This window comes from Dendrobates tinctorius, unplaced genomic scaffold, assembly GCF_039654945.1.
Source record: "Dendrobates tinctorius isolate UK_male_01 unplaced genomic scaffold, ASM3965494v1 ptg000186l, whole genome shotgun sequence".
Lineage (NCBI taxonomy): Eukaryota > Metazoa > Chordata > Amphibia > Anura > Dendrobatidae > Dendrobates > Dendrobates tinctorius.
Window position 1 is genome coordinate 2,227,719 of NW_027361853.1, and position 20,051 is coordinate 2,247,769.

The window sequence follows — 20,051 nt, forward strand, 5'->3', positions numbered from 1 at the left end:
CTTCCTGGCTTTCTTGGGCTGGCCCACCAGAAGATTTTGCATAGGTGTGGCTATCTCAGTGAAGCCTTTGATGAACCTTCGGTAGTAGCCTACTAACCCGAGGAATTGACGTACCTCATGGAGGTTGCTGGGTTTCTGCCAGTCCCGGATGACAGTGACTTTGTCAGGATCCAGTGCCACACCTTCTGCACTCACTACATGACCGAGGTACTGTACCTTGGGATTCAGGAGGTGGCATTTGGAAGGCTTCACTTTCAGGCCAAAGTTGGACAAGGCTTCAAACACCTCAGCCAGGTGCTTCAGATGGTCTTCATAAGTCTTGGAGAAAACAATGACATCATCAAGGTACAACAGGACTGTCTCGAAGTTCTTGTGTCCAAGACAGCGTTCCATTAGCCGTTGAAATGTCCTTGGGGCGGTGCAGAGCCCGAACGGCATGTAGTTGAACTCGCAGAGACCCATTGGTGTAGTAAATGCTGTTTTCTCCTTGTCTGCCTCTGCCACACCTGCCAATACCCACTAGTGAGATCTAAGGTGGAAAAATAGTTAACAAGTGCGGCTAATGACTCCTCAATTCTGGGTAATGGGTAGGCATCCTTATGTGTAATGCTGTTAATTTTTCGGTAATCAACACACATTCTCATGGTACCATCTTTCTTTTTCACAAAGACTATTGGAGCTGCCCAGAGGCTACAACTGTCTCTGTTCACCCCAGCCTCCTTTATTTCCCGCAACATATTTTTGGCACATTTATATTGTGCTGGGGGTATAGGCCGGTACCTTTCTTTAATGGGTGGATGATCTCCAGTGGGGATATGGTGTTGAACCCCTTTTGTCTTCCCAAAATCTAGGGGGTGTTTACTGAATACCTGCTCATACTCCTGAGTCACTCGGTTAACCCAACTCTTTTGGTATGAAGGGGTGGAGTCCGTTCCCACCTGCAGTTGCTGACACCACTCCTCCAGCTGCTTTACAGAGCCATTGTCCCCTGCCTGGTCGGACGAGACCAAGGGCTCTGCTGCCTGTATTGCGTTGTTACTGACGGTAAGCAGCTTAGCAACTGTGGCATACCGAGGTATTGTGGCCTCCTCTTCCCCACAATTCAAGAGGCGCACAGGTACTCTCCCTTTGCGGACATCAACTACCCCTCTTGCTGTCAGGACAGTGGGCCTGCTATCAGAGTACACTGGCTCTACCAATGCTTGGTAATCTTTTCCTCTGAGGCCTATGGCTGCCCGACACCAAATTAACATTTCACATCTGGGGGTGTATCGCAATGGGGAAAAAAAACTCACTCTGACGCTGCCAATTTCTCCGCCAGACAGTTCTACCTGCTGTCTTTGCATCAGGGCCTTCATCTCCTTCTGCAGGACTCGTTGTTCACTGGAACCAGCAGTCTCAGCCACCTGTTGCAACAAAACAATAACCTCGGCAAGACAATTTTCAATCACATTAGTACCTAAGGTCATCATTGGGTTACATTCTCGTCGATCAAAGTCTACAACTATCAGACCTTGAGATTTTAACTCTACTCACCCCACTTTAATGGTAATCTCTTTACATCCTACTTGCAGCAAAGACTGACCATTGCTGGCAACTACTATCAGTTCATCACTTGGGCCGCGAGTAAGTTCAGAGTCAGCCCAATACCGCTTGTAAAGGATATAAGGCATAGTTGTCACCTGAGAGCCAATGTCCAGCAAAGCGTTCATGGGGATGCCGTCAATCACCACTGGAAGGACCGGTCGACCTCCAACATACTTGGCTCGACAGTTCTTGGGCCTTGTGGTCCTACTCCTGGGGGTTGGCCCTCTGCCCCAGGGTGGCTGAATCTTGCGATGTGGCCTGCCTTGCAGCAGCGACGACAGATGGGACGTCCATTCTGGTCATAGTGATCGTTGTCTCTCCTTCGGAGTGGCAGGATCCTCTTCTTCCGTAGCCATGGGACATCCTCTGGACTGGAGGCCAGCTGGATCTTCTCCTTTGAGGACACCTGCATGGACTGCACAGTTTTGGCAAGTGCAGCCATACTTTTGGCCAGCTCTTGGACCTGAAGGCGCAGTTCTGTAGATGGATCATTATCCAGAGTCTGTGCATCAGCCCCCACAGGGCTGGGAGGGAAAGATGCTGCTTCTTGGTGGTATGTGATCGCTGGGCGCCTAGGGGGGCGCTGGACGGCTGATATTTGGTTCATGCAGCACCCAGATTAGCCCTGTCTTTGAAGTCTGCAAAGTCTAGGTCAGGGTTTTGTAGGGCTATGATGCGCAGCTGTGCTCTGTGGGTCAGTCTCCATCTTTCACACTGTCTGGGTCAATCTGCTTTATGGCTCGCAGCGCCTCCTGCAGGTTAAGAGCATAGTCCCGTATACTGTCCTGCACTAGCTGCTTACACCCAAAGAATCTCATTTTTATTTCAGCTGCATTTCGGGTGTCAAAGGTGCTTCTTAGCTTAGCCAGGATCTTTTTATCAGTCTCTTTATCAGTGTCCTGCCAGTCTTTTACTTCCCTTGTGCTGCACCAGTTAGCTGCCCAATAAGGATGTTCACATTCTGGCTTTCAGACAGAGGATACACCTCAAACAAACTGCACAGTCTCTCTTTAAATTCACTCAGGGTATGTGACTCCCCTGAGTACTGTGTTAACCAGGCGGCTCCCGGTATATAGGGCATGGACAGCGGCATTATGGGGACCGCTGTGATGGGCGCTTGTTCCTGCTGCGCTCTGGAAGCGGCGCTGGCCGCTGGATTCTGTGGTGCCATTGGTGCCGCAGCTGCGCTGGCCCCTGCATCTTGCAGCACTGTGGGGGGTGCGGTGGCATTCACCGCTGCATCTTCTCTTGCCTCTGACATTCTCCTCCCCCCTAGTTAACGTTGGCCAGGCCCTGGGTTGCGCTGTCTTACCAGTTGCCACTCGACAGGCTGGATGATTGGGGGATGCCGGGACTGCAGGCCTCTGATTCTAACTTCCTGCGCGCTGGTCTCTTCCAGTGCAGCACTTCACTTTTCGCGCTCTCCGGCTGGCTCCGCCCACAATGGCCCACCCCTTTGGCTTCCCGTGCGCGCCAAGTGGCGGGGTGATGGCGGCAATGATGCAATAGGCCTATGGCACACACACAGTCTCTGGCACACAGGACCCGGGGACACCGGGCTTCTTAAATCCTGTTCGTGACGCCAAAATGGATCGCCCGCCAGGGCAGTGGGGTACCCGGGACCAGGCCGGTATCTCAGAGGGAAGTGTCACAGTAGCGGTGACCCGTTCCGTGGCCCTGGTTGTCCATGTAAAAGGGGTTAAACGTGGCTGATTAAAGTTTATAAGTGGATGATACGTGACGCCACCTGTGGTGCTCGGCAATGAAGGGGTTAAGCCGACGCTGCAGGCAGATCCTCTGGGACAGATGGTATAAGGCAGCAAGATGTAATAGCTCCCCACAGGTAGAGCTGTAGTCCCAGGGCAGTGAGAATAGGTGTTGAGGAAGAGGGTGCAGTGTTAGGCACAGAAATGTAGCAGTGCTGACGGGGTTGCAGGAAGAAGGCAATGACACAACAGGGTGCAGTTTCCTTTACCTCTACTTTGCTTTGCAAGTGCAGTCCAGGATCCAGATTACAGATGGAACAGGAGCTGGCCAGCCTGGAAGCAACTCAGGAGTCTCTCTATGCAGATGGGTTGTGTAGCCTCCTTTCTAGTGGTTATCTGAGGTACATGCAGTACGGAGTTACACTGAAGTTCCTCTTGCTTGCTCTCTTTTAGAACCCCCTCGTATGGCAGACAGCTGTAGCCTCCTTCTTCTGGCTCACACGTTGCTGTTGTGCCTCTGAGTCTTATGTGGGAACAGAGCATTTACAGCTTCCTATTCCTCCGGTTTCTCCTGCAGGAACATCAGTTTCACAAACAGCCTCGGGGACCGGACCCCGGAACCATGCGCCATGCTAGAAGTGAGCCTGAACTCTGCTCAATCCTCCAGCTCTTTTCCTCTCGTCCACACACTTTGCCCTCCTCACACAAACTAACTAACTTCCCCTTCCTGGCCCCCAGAGAGCAGCTCCTCCCCCAGTTTTGGTTCAGAGCTCCCTCTGCTGGCCTGGAGTGGGAACTGTGCTGTGTGTTGTATTTACCTGACAGAGAGATCCTTCATTGCTTCCAAGCATGACATCACCCTCCCTAGGAGGAAGGAAATGCCACTGTGGCGACCATACTCCTGGGGGCGCCACACATGTTTTGTGGTTAATTATTTACTGCAACTCAAAAGTTTGAGGGCAAAATTTGCACAACCTGACGAATTTGAATCTCAAAAGATACAGTACAATCATCTCTATTAAGGGACTACTTTTGTTGTTGATATCCATCTGCCCTACAAGAGTATATAAAAAGGGATTGTCCTGTGCAGTTATTATGAAGATTGAGAGCAGACATTCCATAAAAGCAGATCATTCAACTGACATGGAAATACTGTACTAGTTATTTAAACTCTCCTAGTATTCGGTAGAAAGATGTTGCGTAAGACATGTATCTTCAAAGGAACTCCATTGTTAAGAACTAGCGGGTAGAGATTTTGCTCAAGGATTATGAAAAGGTTTACTGGGGTAAACTTACACAATGCCCTTCTACCTTGGTTGGCAAATTGGGCATTTAAAATATGACTAATTTAAATTCCCTTTTTTTTTCGCTTGGTGTTGACCTGTTTTCTATCCGCTCCATTGATAATGATTTAAAGTCGCTTGTGTTTTATGTTGCAGGTTCTCTTACCTCTGGTTGACCAGTACTTTAAAAATCACTGCCTGTACTTTCTGTCTTCACCAATTAAAACTCTGAGCAGCAGTGGGTATGCATCCAACAAAGAGAAAGAGATGGTGGCAAGGTAAGTAGGAAGCATTTATGTTTTGTACCAGATACATTTAATTACAAAAAAATGTATGTTCATCTCATATTGACATATATATATATATATATATTTATTTATTTAATGAGCGCTCTTGGTTATTGCTAAAGTATTATCAACCTAAAGTCAAGTCAGATTGCTATTGTTTCTCTGTATGAAAATATATTAATTTATTCACATAGTTTATCATGTTTTCAACAATTTTATTTGACAGATTTGTGACTTTTATGTGTAAGCCACCATTTTACTCATTCTCATTAGAGGCCTTCTGGAGCAAATCACAAGTTGTTTGCATAGAGCTGTCTTGCTGAATCTTTCACATTTCCATGTCTTACTGTATGACAATTCCCATTAAGTGATAAGAAATGCAGTACTATGTGGTATCTGTATGTACGTACGGCTTTTGCACGTCTGTGTCTTACCAATTTCAGTATTATTCTTTGCATCTTTTTCCTAACTTGTTACCATTTTTTTCTCATTTCCTCTGTACTTCTCCCTGTCACTTCAGTCTGTTCTGCAAACTGGCAGCTCTTGTAAGACATAGGATATCACTGTTTGGTAAGTCAACCTCAGCTAGGCTAGGAAAGGACTGCAAGCAAGGGTACTCTCTATTAAATAATGCATGGAAATGGCACGTAACTTGACTTCTGTGTTGTGTGAAATAACACATGGAAATCTTAAAAATGTATGTAAGCAGACACAAGTTCACTTAATATTAGGTACAATATTATCTATAAAGGAAACAAAAAAATCAATATGGTTTAAGTGAATCACCACCTTTTATGATCATGCCGTTTTTTTAGGCCCAAAATTCTGTGCTAACTAAATTGATAATATTCCTTTATAGGCAAAAGTGACCCATTTTTTACACAAAACTTTCAATGTCCCTGCATAAACAGAGATTTAAAGGAAATCTGTCCCCAGGTTTTTGACAGCGGCATGATGTAGGGGCAAAGACCCTAATTTCACCGATGTATCACTTACTGGGCTGCTTGGTGCAGTTTTGATAGAATCCCTGTTTTCTCTGGAGTAGATGTAGCAGTGGTCTGAATTCTGAGCAGTATATAACCCCGCCCACACACCTGATTGGCAGATTCCTGTGTAAACTGTACATTGTCACTCAGCTTCCAATCGGTGTTGGAGGTGTGGTTACACAGATTAGCCTGACTGGCCTGTACTTGAGACCTAGTCCTGAAGGGATAATCTCCTGCTGAAAAAAAACACTAATTGTATTGAAACTATAGCACGCAGCCTAGTAAGTCACACATTACTGGAATAAGGTTCCCTGCCCCTACATTATGCTGCTCTCAGATTAAATAGCAAAAAACTGCTGACAGGCTCCCTTTAAAACATGACATTCTGACTTTTTGCAGGCTCCGTTACAGGGAGCTTTTTATTATTGTGACCAATTTATAAATAGTATGCGAGAAACTCCTGTGCTTCCCCTAGTGGTGAATGTGGGTGGTCAGAATGTTATGTTTGAAATGTATGTATGTGCCAAGGATTTAAAGCTCTTTTTCAGAAAAAAAAAAACAGAAATCAGAATTCTAAAGATATATATAGTGAAAATTAGCACAGAGTTTTAAAACCTGTTTAGATTAAAGTAGTATTGAAGTGAAAATATTCTTTAAAGTATAGAGTTTTAGATGTAGCATGTAGCAGAACTCTGAAAGCTGAACCACACCACAGTTTTCTGTACATATTGTCTATTGGGAGTGAGCTGCTTATCACAGGAGGAGGTGTGGTTGGACCAGGGCTCACAGGAGCATCAGTCCAGGCATGATAATCTCCTGCTGATAAAACACTCACTGTATTGAAGCAACAGCCCACGGCTTAATAATTGACACGTTTTTGGAATCTGTGTCTCAACCCCTACCTCATGCTGCCCTCAGATTAAATAGCAAAAACCTGCTGACAGATGGGGTTTCCAAAAGGGATAACTTATTAATGTACTTTTTTTAAAGTCGTTTTGTCTCTTTACATCTTTTCGGTTCCCAGCATGCTTTAGCGTTTTGTTCCCAGCAATAAATAAAGATCACAGTTGCCTCTAACCTAGATTTGATAGGTTCCTCTAAGTAAATAGAAAAATTAGAAGAATTGTACTTTTTTTTACTTCTAGTTTTGAGCAATCACAGCGAGTAAGTTAGGAAGTAATAAGTAGAGACGTGTCCTGTAGGTACCATACCGTAGTACATCATCACTGTTGTGTATGTTTCATATCCTTTCTAATACTGCATGTCACCAGTGCGCCATTGTCACGTGTATCAAATGCAAGATTGACACAGTAGCCAGTGCAAACACATGTAATTAACATGCTCTATTGACCGTCAGCGTGCGCCCTAATATGTTTACTCTCATCCCTTTACTGCAGGAAGTGACTCTGTCACCATGGTGAGCTGTCTGCACATTCTGGCCCAGACGCTCGACACACGGTACTTTTATGAGTTTTTATTCCAGTTTGTTCTGACTTTATATTCTGCTTGACATCAAATTTTATCTCTGACAATCAGAAGCATAGGTTACATGAAAATGATCCTGTTTTCCAGAACACACTGGTAGAAGCATACACTAAATGAAGATTCTTGTACTTTTAGGCATAGATTAATTAAAAAGAATAAATGGATGTATACCAGGTACGGACTGCGGTTGACATTTAGCCCTGGCATTTGAAATCACACAGGTCCATGTTGTCCCCGTCCCCAAGAACCAGATGGGATATATTACTAATATTACCCTGGATTGGAGGAAAGGAAGATTTACACCAGGACCAATATTTCTAATGATACCCTTGGCCTGTTGGAGTAAGTGACGGAGTCAGCACTTTGTGCTCCGTCACAACTCTTAACAGTATGAGTGTCTTAAGAACACCGATTCTGTTAAAAACGTAGCAGACAAGGCAGCCCACAACCAGACAGGCCCTTCTGGCATTTGCCAGAATTTCCAGAAGGCCAGTCCGGTCCTAATGCATACTCATCTTTCAGTACCCCTGCGCTATTCACTCTGTAGGTCTCTGCTGCCTCCGAAAGTAGGGTGTGCCACATTCGGAGGTCTCAGCGGTCAGGAGACTAGAAGAACACATCTTCGAATGTCTCTAAGATGATGTGCTCTGCTAGTCACCTGACCGCTGCAGCCAATTACACTCTGCAGCAGTGCTGAGACTTTTGGGATAGAAGTGGCTTCCAGAGCCATTGGTGACCTCCATAGCGATCTGCACTTGATCCGTGAAGATGCTTGGAGGTGGATATTCCTCCTATTATTATTTTAATCAATCCATGCCAAAAGAAATAATTTACTGTTAGACAACTTTTTTAAAATAAGAGTGTAAAAGTCTAATAGGGTTACATAAGTATTTACAAGTACACCAACAAAACCGTCCCCAAGAAAGAGTTAATTATCTCCCAGGAGCAGCTCTTTCAGTGCACTTTCTAATACTCTGAACTTGCAGATTAACCCTGCACGTTATTAGTATTATCTGACATGACAAGTTTCCTTTGAGAGAAACAGTGAATTCTTTATTTTCAGTTCCTCTGTTTGCTACTTTTGGGGCTTTAAAGGGGTGCAATTAATTAACATTTGGGAGCTCACTCTATGAACCTCAATGGAGATCTGTTGATTTTGCAGATAGCTGGTCATTTCAATGGCCGTCATGTAATATTACATTTCCCCTGCATCAGCCGTTGCAGGGAAAAAAGCCTGATTAGCTGTGCTTTTCGCTTGCAAAACTAGCTGTTTGCAAAGGGCATCTGTTTTAAAGGTTATCACAGAAGGAACAACCACTTTATAGACAACATAATTGCTGCTAATCTGAGAATACCGTTTTTTTTTTAGAACTGTTCTTAAAGAAGCACTCCCATCAACGTTTTTATCATCTTAATATATAATACAGTCGTCATACCATATAACACTGTGTACTTACAATTGCTCATTTTGACTTTCTACCCAAATAATTCTTCTCTTTTCTCTGCTCTATGTAGAAACAGGAAGTCTCTTGTCCCTACATTTATGGTCCCTCTCTTCAACTATGAGCCAGTTGCTCCCTCTTCCCCCCTGCCATAGACTTTTGAAGTGTCTTATGACTTGCGCAGAAAAAATTGACCTCCTGTTTCTACATAGATTCAGCTAGTAATTTTGTATTCGCGTGATGTGATAGACCTAATGAAAAACAGAAGAATTAGAAGGGCAAAATGAGCAATTATAAGTACACAGTGCTATATAATATGATGACTGCAATATATTAAGAGGATAAAAACTTTGATGGGAGTTATCCTTTAATCCAGAAGTCTCTAAGCTTTTCCCCCCCATTTTTTTTGCACTTTGCACCTAGCATTTATAATATTGTACAGTCGCCTTGACATATGGTTGTGTTGCTATGTGTTTGTGTTGTCATGTATAGAAAACCCATTTTAAATAACCTTGTAAAATGTAATGTTTACAGCAAACCTATCACCAGAAAAAAACACTATTAACCTGCAGCTATGGGGTTAATCTGCAGGTTTATAGTGTTACTAACCTGCCCAGCAGGCTTCAGTCTTGAGGTCAGCGCCGGCGCTGGTTCAGTCACTGCTCTGAGTATAGACAACGGTGGCTGTAACCGCGCTCCCGGCCCTGACTGACATTGGCTCTGCATTAGGGTGGCTGTCAACCATGGCTGGGTGCGCAGTGACTGACCCCACTCCAGCACCGTCTCTGTGACTGAAACCGCAACGCTGCCAGGGGGAATAAAGTTAATTTTCTATCTGCAGTGTTTGGGTAATTGCTGGCACCGGGCAGGTTATTAACATTATTAACCTGCAGATTATCCCCACATCTGTAGGATAATGGAGTCTTTTCTGATGACAAGTTCACTGTAATGTAGACACCCTGTATAACCCTCCATAACCTTTCAGTAAACAGTTACGTCACCCATTAGCCTGTAAAATTAGCATACACAATGAATAATCATGTGTGCGAGCAATGACCTTTGTGTCAATGGTGCTAAAATGTTCCTGATTGAATGTTTTTTTTATTGTTCTCACATCTCGCAATATTGTTGATAAGCAATATGAGGACATTCATTGAGCTTGTTTATAAGCAGTTTTTGGTCACCAGTTGTTTCTACAAGCTCAGTGTTGAATAACAATTGGCCAAGAATTCCCTACATATAGTTGTGTCCTTCCTTTCCTTTCCTGTTAGGATTAGCAGCCATGTTTTGCGATACTCTGTCACAAGATGTCTATTCTCCAGTACCTACATGTGATGGGTAGTGCATTATGGCAAGAGCTGACTAGCTTATTGCAGTAATGTATTTCATTAGTTTTGTAAGAAATTAGAGTCCTTACCAAATTCTAAAAAGGTAAGGTTGGATTTATCTGTAAGGCAATGTAAATGTTACGCATTACTGTATAATGTTCACTTGGTTATATGATATAATCAATCAATAGTAGAAAATAAGCAACTTTGTAATATATCTTAAAAGAGAAAATGGCTTATTGCACATCCTGGACTGATAATTTATTCTTAGTTATTTTCATCACTGAGATAGATGACAGTTGGTGCTTTTAAAGTTCTGTGTAGAAGGGACTGGGATGAGGAGCAGAGGCAGATATACACATTCTGCTGCAAGTTCTGCTGGAGCGTCAGTTATAGTTCTTTATGGAATTTTATGAATACCATCTCTCATCTCCTACTGTATCTCAAGGAAGACAGATTTTGCCCTTGAATTGAGAATTTTAAGCATGAAAGATCAGCCCAGAAGGAGAAAGAAGTGGATTTCTTTAATAAGATGTATTAAAAGTTTCTTATTTTTATCTGTATTATTAATTTATTAACAAAAATAAAACAACCTTTACAGTTTAACTTTTTTTTCTAGTGTCATACAACCATTAACTGGATAATTTTATGCAGAATGTGTGCCACTCTTACTGTCAGTGAGTTGTGTCTTATGTTGCACATTAATTGCATTAACTTCAGTGTAACTGAGCTGCAATACCAGATACAGCCTGCCATTAAGAGTGGCACTGTTTCTCGTTAAAAAAATTATATATAAATATATACCGTAACTGAAATATGTCTTGAGCATTAATTGAATATCTTGTTAGTTGTATTTACCAATTCTATGTTTTAAATGGAGCGTGCCTGTTTGTTCCCATTTAGCACAGTGATGAAATCCGGTTCTGAGCTGGTAAAAGCTGGTGTAAGAGCTTTCTTTGAAAATGCTGCTGAAGATTTAGAAAAGACCTTGGAAAATTTAAAGCTTGGAAAATTCACTCATTCAAGAACTCAGATGAAGGGTGTCTCCCAGAATATAAACTACACGACAGTGGCTCTCCTTCCAATCCTGACTTCCATTTTTGAACACGTGGCTCGTCATCAATTTGGTGTTGATTTGCTGTGTAAGTTTTTTAACAGCAAGATTTCTGCAAGGTCAGAAAAAAATGGAAATTAAATGGGTTCTCTGGGAATAGAAGAAATTAAGTAACTAAAGAAAATGACTTGGCAAAATTCCTAAATACCTTTATTTAGCTTATTTGTCCATGAAGGTAATCACTATGAATTTTAAATGGCTGCCATTTTGTTACTTTAATAGAAACCTATCCTAGAATGTTAATAGGACAGGCATCTGTTAGCATGTGCAGTGGGAAATGTAGTGGGAGATGACAAGCTATACCACATACTACCAAGCTATCATCAGCTCACAGCAGCAAATCAGCATTCATAAAGACATGATAGACTACAGTGTGAGGAGCCTCATCTTACCTCATCACTACTGTTATCTCTAGTATTAGATCAGATAAACAGGGTGGACAGCAGTGTGAGCAGCCTCTTCTTACCTCAGTACTCCTGATATCTCTATTAGATTAGATAAACATGATGGACAACAGTGTGAGCAGCCTCTTACCTCAGCACCCATGGTACCTCCAGTATTAGATCAAATAGACAGGGTGGACAGCAGTGTGAGGAGCCTCTTCTTACCTCAACACTCCTGTTATCTCTAGTATTAGATCAGATAAGCAGCATGATCAGCAGTGTGAGCAGCCTGTTCTTACCTCCGCACTCCTGTTATCTCTAATATTAGATTACATGATGGACAACAGTGTGAGCAGGCTCTTACCTCAGCACCCCTGGTACCTCCAGTATTAGATAAAATAGACAGGGTGGACAGCAGTGTGAGGAGCCTCTTCTTACCTCAACACTCCTGTTATCTCTAGTATTAGATCAGATAAACAGGGTGGACAGCAGTGTGAGCAGCCTCTTACCTCAGCACCCCTGGTACCTCCAGTATTAGATCAGACAGACAGGGTGGACAGCAGTGTGAGGAGCCTCTTCTTACCTCAGCACTCCTGTTATCTCTAGAATTAGATCAGATAAACAGCATCGACAGCAGTGTGAGCAGCCTGTTCTTACCTCCGCACTCCTGTTATCTCTAATATTAGATTAGATAAATCTAGTGGACAGCACTGTGAGCAGCCTCTTCTTACCTAAGCGCTCCTGTGATCTCTAGTATTAAATCAGATAGTCATGATAGACAGCAGGTGAGCAGCCTCTTCTTACTTTGGCACTCCTGTTATCTATAATATTAGATTCGATAGACATGATGGACAGCAGTGTGTGCAGCCCCTTCTTACCTCAGCAACCTTGGAATCGCCAATATTTCTATAGTGATCATCTACTTTAAGTGTCATTTGCTTTTTGAAGGTTTTTAGCTATTAATTTTTAATTATATTGCCTTTCAGTTATTTTTTAAGACCCAGAGAACCCCTTTAAAACTTACTATATCAGCTGGATGTCTAATCTTGAGAATGAAGGTATCCAGATGTTTTTACATGTGCCATCATTTTACAGTATAATCTATGATTAATACCTCTGCCAATAAAGGGGTTTAGGTACCTTCATTATTGGGATCCTGTGTAAGCGATCTAAAAATACTTTGTTGGAAATCCTCTTTAACCTTTTTTTTAATTTTCCTAATGATGCTCCACTTTTAATTACTAAAGTAGTCACTTAGACACATAGATTAGTTATACTCTCCACTCACCCGCATTGGCAAACAGCCACGCATTTTTTTAAAACAAAATCATGAGTCCATTGGCCACCATGAGTGGGCTGAGTATTTTCTGCTCACTACCTTCCAATGCATCTGTAATTTCACCACTACACAGGAGTGAGTATCAGCGAAGTGTCCCTTGACACTGCGCCTATAACAAAATGACACATAATAATAATAATAATAATAATAATAATAATAATACAGTTTATTTCTATAGCATATTCCGCAGCACTTTACTTTTCAGAGGGGACTTTTACAGACAATAGACATTACAGCTTAACAATAATCACATAGATCATAACAGATACCAAGAGGAATGAGGGCCCTGCTCGCAAGCTTACAAACTATGAGGGGAAAAGGGGAGACGCGAAAGATGGGTGGTAACAATTGCCCTGATTGTTTGGACCAGCCATAATGTTAAGTGTGTAACAGTACGGACACAGAGGGCTAATAGATGCATAAAGCATGTGGGAACATGATACGGGGAACCTGGTTATGGTAAAACTTTTGACTGTGCCACACAGGGATAGTTAGGTTAATGTGTTGAGGCGGTAGACCAGTCTGAATAAATGAGTTTTCAGGGCACGCTTAAAACTGTAGGGATTGGGACTACTCGTATTGACCTGGGAAGTGCATTCCAAAGAATTGGCGCATAACGTGTTGTGGGGATGTGGCTCGCTTAGGTGCAGCGGGAGACAAATATGAGACAGGTTCTTCAACAGTGCTTGCGGTTTATTCACGGCATAAATGCACAAGGCAACGTAACACCAAACAAATAGCCTTTTAGCTCAGGCAAAATAACACAAAATGTCCGTAGTTGTAGACTCAGAGCAGGAGTCTCAGCACACATGGGAGGCTTAGTCCTCCCCACACACAACTCCCTGGTTCAGGAGCAGGCCACATTATAAGGCTGTAGCCACACCCACAAACTCAGCAGCTGACTGGTCATCTGACTGTGACCTCACCACAGGTCCTTCAAACAACCACAATAATAATATCTGGTACGCTTTACTTATGCCTTACATTATAGAGACAAGCCATTTATGAGGCACATATCTCCCATCAATTACACGACCCTTAGCCCTGCCACATACCTCCCCCCTCTGCCTAAAGCCGTGGGGCTTGGCACTTTCACCTACCAGGCAAGGGATTCTGGAGAGGGCATCGGCATTCCCATGTAGCTTCCCGGCCCTATGCTCTACATGGAAGCTGAAGTCTTGTAGGGCTAAGAACCAGCGGGTGACCCTAGCATTCTTGCCCTTTGTTTCCCTCATCCACCTGAGTGGGGCATGGTCGGATATTAATCTAAACTTCCGTCCCACCAGGTAGTACCGTAATGTGTCCACTGCCCATTTTATGGCCAAACACTCCTTCTCTACAACTGAGTAATTTCTCTCACAAGGAGTCAACTTCCTACTCAAGTAGAGAACAGGATGCTCCTCCCCACGTATCTCTTGGGAGAGGACTGCTCCTATCCCGACATCTGAGGCATCTGTCTGGAGGACAAATTCACGTTTAAAGTCTGGGGCCACCAAAACGGGTTGCTTGCAAAGAGCTCCCTTCATTTCTTGGAATGCTGACTCTGCTTCTTCGGACCAGCTGACCATCACTGACTTCGTCCCCTTAAGCAGATAAGTTAGAGGTGCAGCCATTGTGGCGAAGTTTGGGATGAACCTCCTGTAATATCCCACAATCCCCAGGAAAGCTTTAACTTGCTTCTTTGACAGAGGTCTCGGCCATGTCTGAATTGCTTCCACTTTATTGATTTGGGGTTTGATCTCGCTACGCCCCACTACATATCCGAGGTACTTGGCTTCTTCTCTCCCCAAGGCACACTTCTTCGGGTTTATTGTAAACCCCGCCTCTCTTAGAGCATCAAACACTGCTTGGACCTTCTCCAGGTGAGTCTCCCAGTCCGGGGTAAAGATGACGATATCATCTAGATATGCGGCAGCATATAGCTTATGAGGCGCAAGGATTCTATCCATCGCCCTCTGGAAGGTTGCTGGAGCTCCCTGTAGGCCAAACGGCATCCGGACATACTGGAAGCACCCGTCTGGTGTGGAGAATGCCGTCTTCTCCTTGGCTTCCTGTGCCATGGGAATCTGCCAATATCCCTTTGTCAGATCCAAAGTGGTTATGTATCTGGCCGGTCCAAGCCTCTCGATGAGCTCATCAACGCGTGGCATGGGATAAGCGTCGAACTTGGAGACCTCATTCAGCTTTCGGTAATCGTTGCAGAACCTCCATTCACCATCAGGTTTTGGGACCAGGACAATCGGGCTCGACCAGCCGCTCTTGGATTCCTCAATGACCCCGAGCTTCAACATACGCTGCACCTCCTTGGAGATTACCTCTCGCCGGGCCTCAGGAATACGATAGGGTTTCACGTTCACCCGCACATGTGGCTCGGTCAGAATTTCGTGCTCCACCACCTTCGTGCTCCCCGGCAACTCTGAGAACAGGTCGCGGTTTTTCTGGAGTAACTCCCGGCACTGCTGTTTCTGGGCCTTCGACAGAGTCTCCGCTATGGTAACGGCTCCAACCTCCCCTTCTAGGTTGCCCAGCAAGCACGGAGTTACCCCTGGCTCTCTATCTTGCCATGGCTTGATAAGGTTAATATGGGAAACCTGGTATGGCTTCCGTCTTCCGGGTTGGTGGATCTTGTAGTTTACGTCTCCCAGCTTCTCCACCACCTCATATGGCCCTTGCCACTTGGCCAAGAACTTACTTTCCACCGTCGGGATTAGCACGAGAACTCGGTCTCCCGGATTGAACTGCCTCACTCTGGCTGACCGGTTGTAGACCCTGGCCTGAGCCTCTTGTGCCTGGCGGAGATGTTCTTTAACAATGGGCATCACCTTCGCAACCCTCTGCTGCATCAGTGCCACATGCTCAATGACGCTTCTGTGGGGCGTGACTTCGGCTTCCCAGGTTTCCTTGGCTATATCTAGGAGACCTCGTGGATGCCGGCCGTACAGAAGCTCGAAGGGGGGAGAACCCCGTGGAGGACTGGGGAACTTCACGGATAGAAAACAGTAAATACGGTAGGAGACAATCCCAGTCTCTACCATCTTCCTCTATGACTTTTCTCAGCATGCTCTTCAGTGTCTTGTTAAACCTCTCAACAAGGCCATCTGACTGCGGATGGTACACTGAAGTCCTTAACTGGGAAATTTGCAAGACTCTGCACAATTCTCTCATCACTTTGCTCATAAAAGGTGTCCCCTGGTCGGTCAGGATCTCCTTCGGCAAACCCGTCCGGGAAAACACATGGACCAGCTCACGGGCTATACTCTTCGTGGAGGAGTTTCTCAGGGGAATGGCCTCAGGATAGCGTGTGGCATAGTCCAGGATGACTAATATATACTGATGCCCCCGAGCTGATTTAACTAAGGGACCGACCAAGTCCATGGCAATTCTCTCAAATGGCACCTCAATAATGGGCAGTGGCACAAGAGGGTTCCGAAAATGAGATGTGGGGGCAGTTAACTGACATGTCGGGCAGGACCTGCAATAGTTTACTATTTCCCGGTGACACCCAGGCCAATAGAACCTCTGTACAACCCGTTCCTGGGTTTTTTCCACCCCCAGGTGTCCCCCCAAGATGTGTGAATGGGCCATGTCCAACACTTTTCGTCTATAGGGGCCTGGTACTATTAACTGCTCTGCCACCTCCTCCCTTATTTTCGTGACCCGGTACAACAATTCCCCACTCAACATAAAATGGGGAAACCTTGTGTCTGCTCCTGGCTCTTGTGCAACCCCATTAATGACGGTGACATTGTTAAAGGCTTCCCTTAGTGTGGGGTCCCTATGTTGGGCAGTCCCAAAATTCTCCCCGGCCACCCCTAACTCCGGGATGTCAGGTACAGGGGACCCTTCCTCTTCATCCCCAACAAGGACACATAAAGGAAAGTCGTCTGCCTCTGGTGGTGGCGATACCTCAGTGAGTTGGATTGGTTCCCTGCTCTTGCTAGCACACTCAGAACCCCTCCCCCACAGATCCCAAAACAGACAGAAATCCCGGCCAATAATTATGGGATGCAACAAGTCTCGAACAACACCAACTTCATGCGACTCGGTGCCATGCGCCGTTTCAATCTTCACCCTAGCCATAGGGTAGTCCTTTGCATCGCCATGTATGCACCGAACACCAATCTTTTTACCCGGGAGTATGTTTAGAGGAAAACTGGCCCTCACAAGGGTCACCAAGCTCCCGGAGTCCAGAAGCGCCATTGCTGCTCGACCGTTCACCTTCACGGGACACGCTTGTGGCCCCTTGTTAGGTAGCGAGTTCACACTGCAAGCTGGATATGCATAGTATGAACTACGGCGTCCCATGCTGCAGTCCATCTGCTCGGTGGTCTGGGGACAACGGGCCGCTATATGTCCTGGCTCATGACATTTCCAGCAAATAACACCCGAGAGGACCTTGGGCACCGCCTCCCCCACCCCTTTTGACCTTGGACGCACCACGCCTTTTTGTGACTCCGCCCCCTGCTGGGACCCCCAATACGGAATGGGCTGCTTCCCCAGGGAACCTTCCATCCCCTGGTATCTCTCGACCAGCCCAACCAGTTCATCAGCATTTTGGGGATCACCCTGGGCAACCCAAGTCTGTAGAGGTCACGGCAGAGAATGCACAAACCGATCCATCACAACTCGCTCTACCATCTGTGCCGGGGAAGCCGACTCTGGCTGCAGCCATTTCTGGACCAGGTGCAACAGGTCAAACATTTGGGAGCGCGGGGGTTTGTCCCGGTGATAGGCCCAACGATGCACTCTCTGTGCCCTGGTAGTCATTGTTACCCCCAAGCGGGCGAGAATTTCCGCTTTTAATTTGGGATACTCTCTGGCATCTTGTACCGTCAGGTCAAAGTACGCCTTCTGGGGCTCCCCCGTTAGGTATGGGGCCAGTACCTCCGCCCACCGCTCTGGCTGAAGTTTTTCCCTCTCAGCCACCCTTTCAAACACCGTCAGGAAGGCCTCAACATCATCCTCAGGGGTCATTTTCTGTAATGCGCATCTTACCGCCTTCTCGACGTCGGTGGCATCAGCCCGACCTGGGGTTGGGGCGCTCGTCCTGCCCTCCTGGATGGCGGTTGCCAGAAGCTGCATCTGCTGCCGTTGTTCCTGCTGGCTCTGCTGGAACTGCTGCCGCTGCTCCTGCTGGCCTTGCTGGATCTGCTGTAACAACAGCTTGTTGGTTTCCTGCTGCAGTGCCTGGGACTGGACCAGGTGTTTCAGCAGGTCCTCCATGATTCCCGGCAGTACTTGTTGCCCCGCTGCAAACTTCACCCAGGACATGCAGCAACTGTCTCAAGTCTCTGCTGGGACCACTGCCCGCACGTGTACCACCAATTGTGGGGATGTGGCTCGCTTAGGTGCAGCGGGAGACAAATATGAGACAGGTTCTTCAACAGTGCTTGCGGTTTATTCACGGCATAAACGCACAAGGCAACGTAACACCAAACAAATAGCCTTTTAGCTCAGGCAAAATAACACAAAATGTCCGTAGTTGTAGACTCAGAGCAGGAGTCTCAGCACACATGGGAGGCTTAGTCCTTCCCACACACAACTCCCTGGTTCAGGAGCAGGCCACATTATAAGGCTGTAGCCACACCCACAAACTCAGCAGCTGACTGGTCACCTGACTGTGACCTCACCACAGGTCCTTCAAACAACCACAATAATAATATCTGGTACGCTTTACTTATGCCTTACATTATAGAGACAAGCCATTTATGAGGCACATATCTCCCATCAATTACACGACCCTTAGCCCTGCCACAGTGTATAGTCTTGGAGACGGGAGTAGGAGGTTCTGATTATCGAAGATGCTAACCTCAGGTCATTAGCAGAACGGAGGGCACGGGTAGGGTGGTAGACTGAAACAAGGGAGGAGATGTAGGGTGGTGCTGAGCAATGGAGTGCTTTGTGGGTGAGGGCAATAAGTTTGTACTGGATTCTGGAGTGCATGGGTAGCCAGTGTAAGGACTGGCACAAGGTAGAGGCATCGGTATAACGATTGGCGAGAAATATGATCCTGGCTGCAGCATTCAAGACAGATTGGAGGGGGAAAAGTTTGGTAAGAGGGAGACCGATTAGAAGAGAGTTACAGTAGTCCAGACGAGAATGAATAAGAGAAACAGTAAGAATTTTTGCAGAGTCAAAGGTAAGAAAAGGTCAAATTCTAGAAATGTTTTTGAGATGCAGATAACAAGAGCGAGCCAGTGATTGGATGTGGGGGGTGAATGAAAGCTCGGAGTCAAGTATGACCCCAAGATAGCAGGCATCTTGCTGGGGAGTAATAGTGGAACCACACATGGAAATGGCAGTGTCTGGTATAGGTGCATTAGTTGAGGGAGGAAACACAAGGAGTTCAGTCTTTGACAGGTTCAGTTTCAGATATAGTGAGAACATGATGTTAGACACAGCGTTTAGACAATCGCCGGTGTTTTCCAGAAAGGCTGGCATGATGTCAGGAGAAGAAGCGTATAATTGGGTGTCATCACCATAGAGATGATACTGGAAACCAAATCTACTGATTGTTTTACCAATAGGGGCAGTGTACAAGGAGAAGAGGAGGGGGCCTAGAACTGATCCTTGAGGAACCCCAACAGTAAGGGGAAGATGAGAGGAGGAGGAGCCAGCAAAAGATACAGTAAAGGAGCGGTTAGAGAGATAGGAGGAAAACCAGGAGAGAACGGTGTCCTGGCGATGGAGCGGAGCATAGTGAGGAGGAGCTGATGATCCACCGTGTCGAATGCTGCAGAGAGATCCAAGAGAATTAGCATGGAGTAGTGACCGTTAGATTTAGCTGTTAGTAGATCATTAGTGACTTTAGTGAGGGCAGTTTCAGTAGAGTGTAGAGAGCGGAAACCGGATTGGAGAGGGTCGAGAAGAGAGTTATCAGAGAGATAGCTGATCAGACTGGAGTGGACCAGGCGTGCCAGGAGTTTAGAGATGAAGGGAAGATTAGAGACAGGTCTATAGTTAGCGGCACAGTTTTGGTCGAGGGATGATTTTTTAAGTAGTGGATGTATGATGGCATGCTTAAATACGGAGGGAAAGATATCAGAAGAGAGAGAGAGGTTAAATATTTTAGGTAGGTGAGGGGTGACAGCAGGGGAAAGGGACTGGAGCA

The 20,051-nt window shown here is 45.6% G+C and overlaps 1 protein-coding gene across 1 annotated transcript in view; it reads left to right on the top strand.

Moving 5' to 3' along the window:
- The window catches only part of RYR3 (ryanodine receptor 3), an 869,465-nt gene that overhangs the window by 635,202 nt on the left and 214,212 nt on the right, over nucleotides 1–20,051 (top strand). The window contains exons 61-64 of the mRNA XM_073552155.1: nucleotides 4,733–4,854; nucleotides 5,384–5,433; nucleotides 7,247–7,307; nucleotides 11,008–11,246. Of these exons, the coding sequence (XP_073408256.1) occupies nucleotides 4,733–4,854; nucleotides 5,384–5,433; nucleotides 7,247–7,307; nucleotides 11,008–11,246 (472 nt within the window). The remainder of the gene's footprint in view (nucleotides 1–4,732; nucleotides 4,855–5,383; nucleotides 5,434–7,246; nucleotides 7,308–11,007; nucleotides 11,247–20,051) is intronic.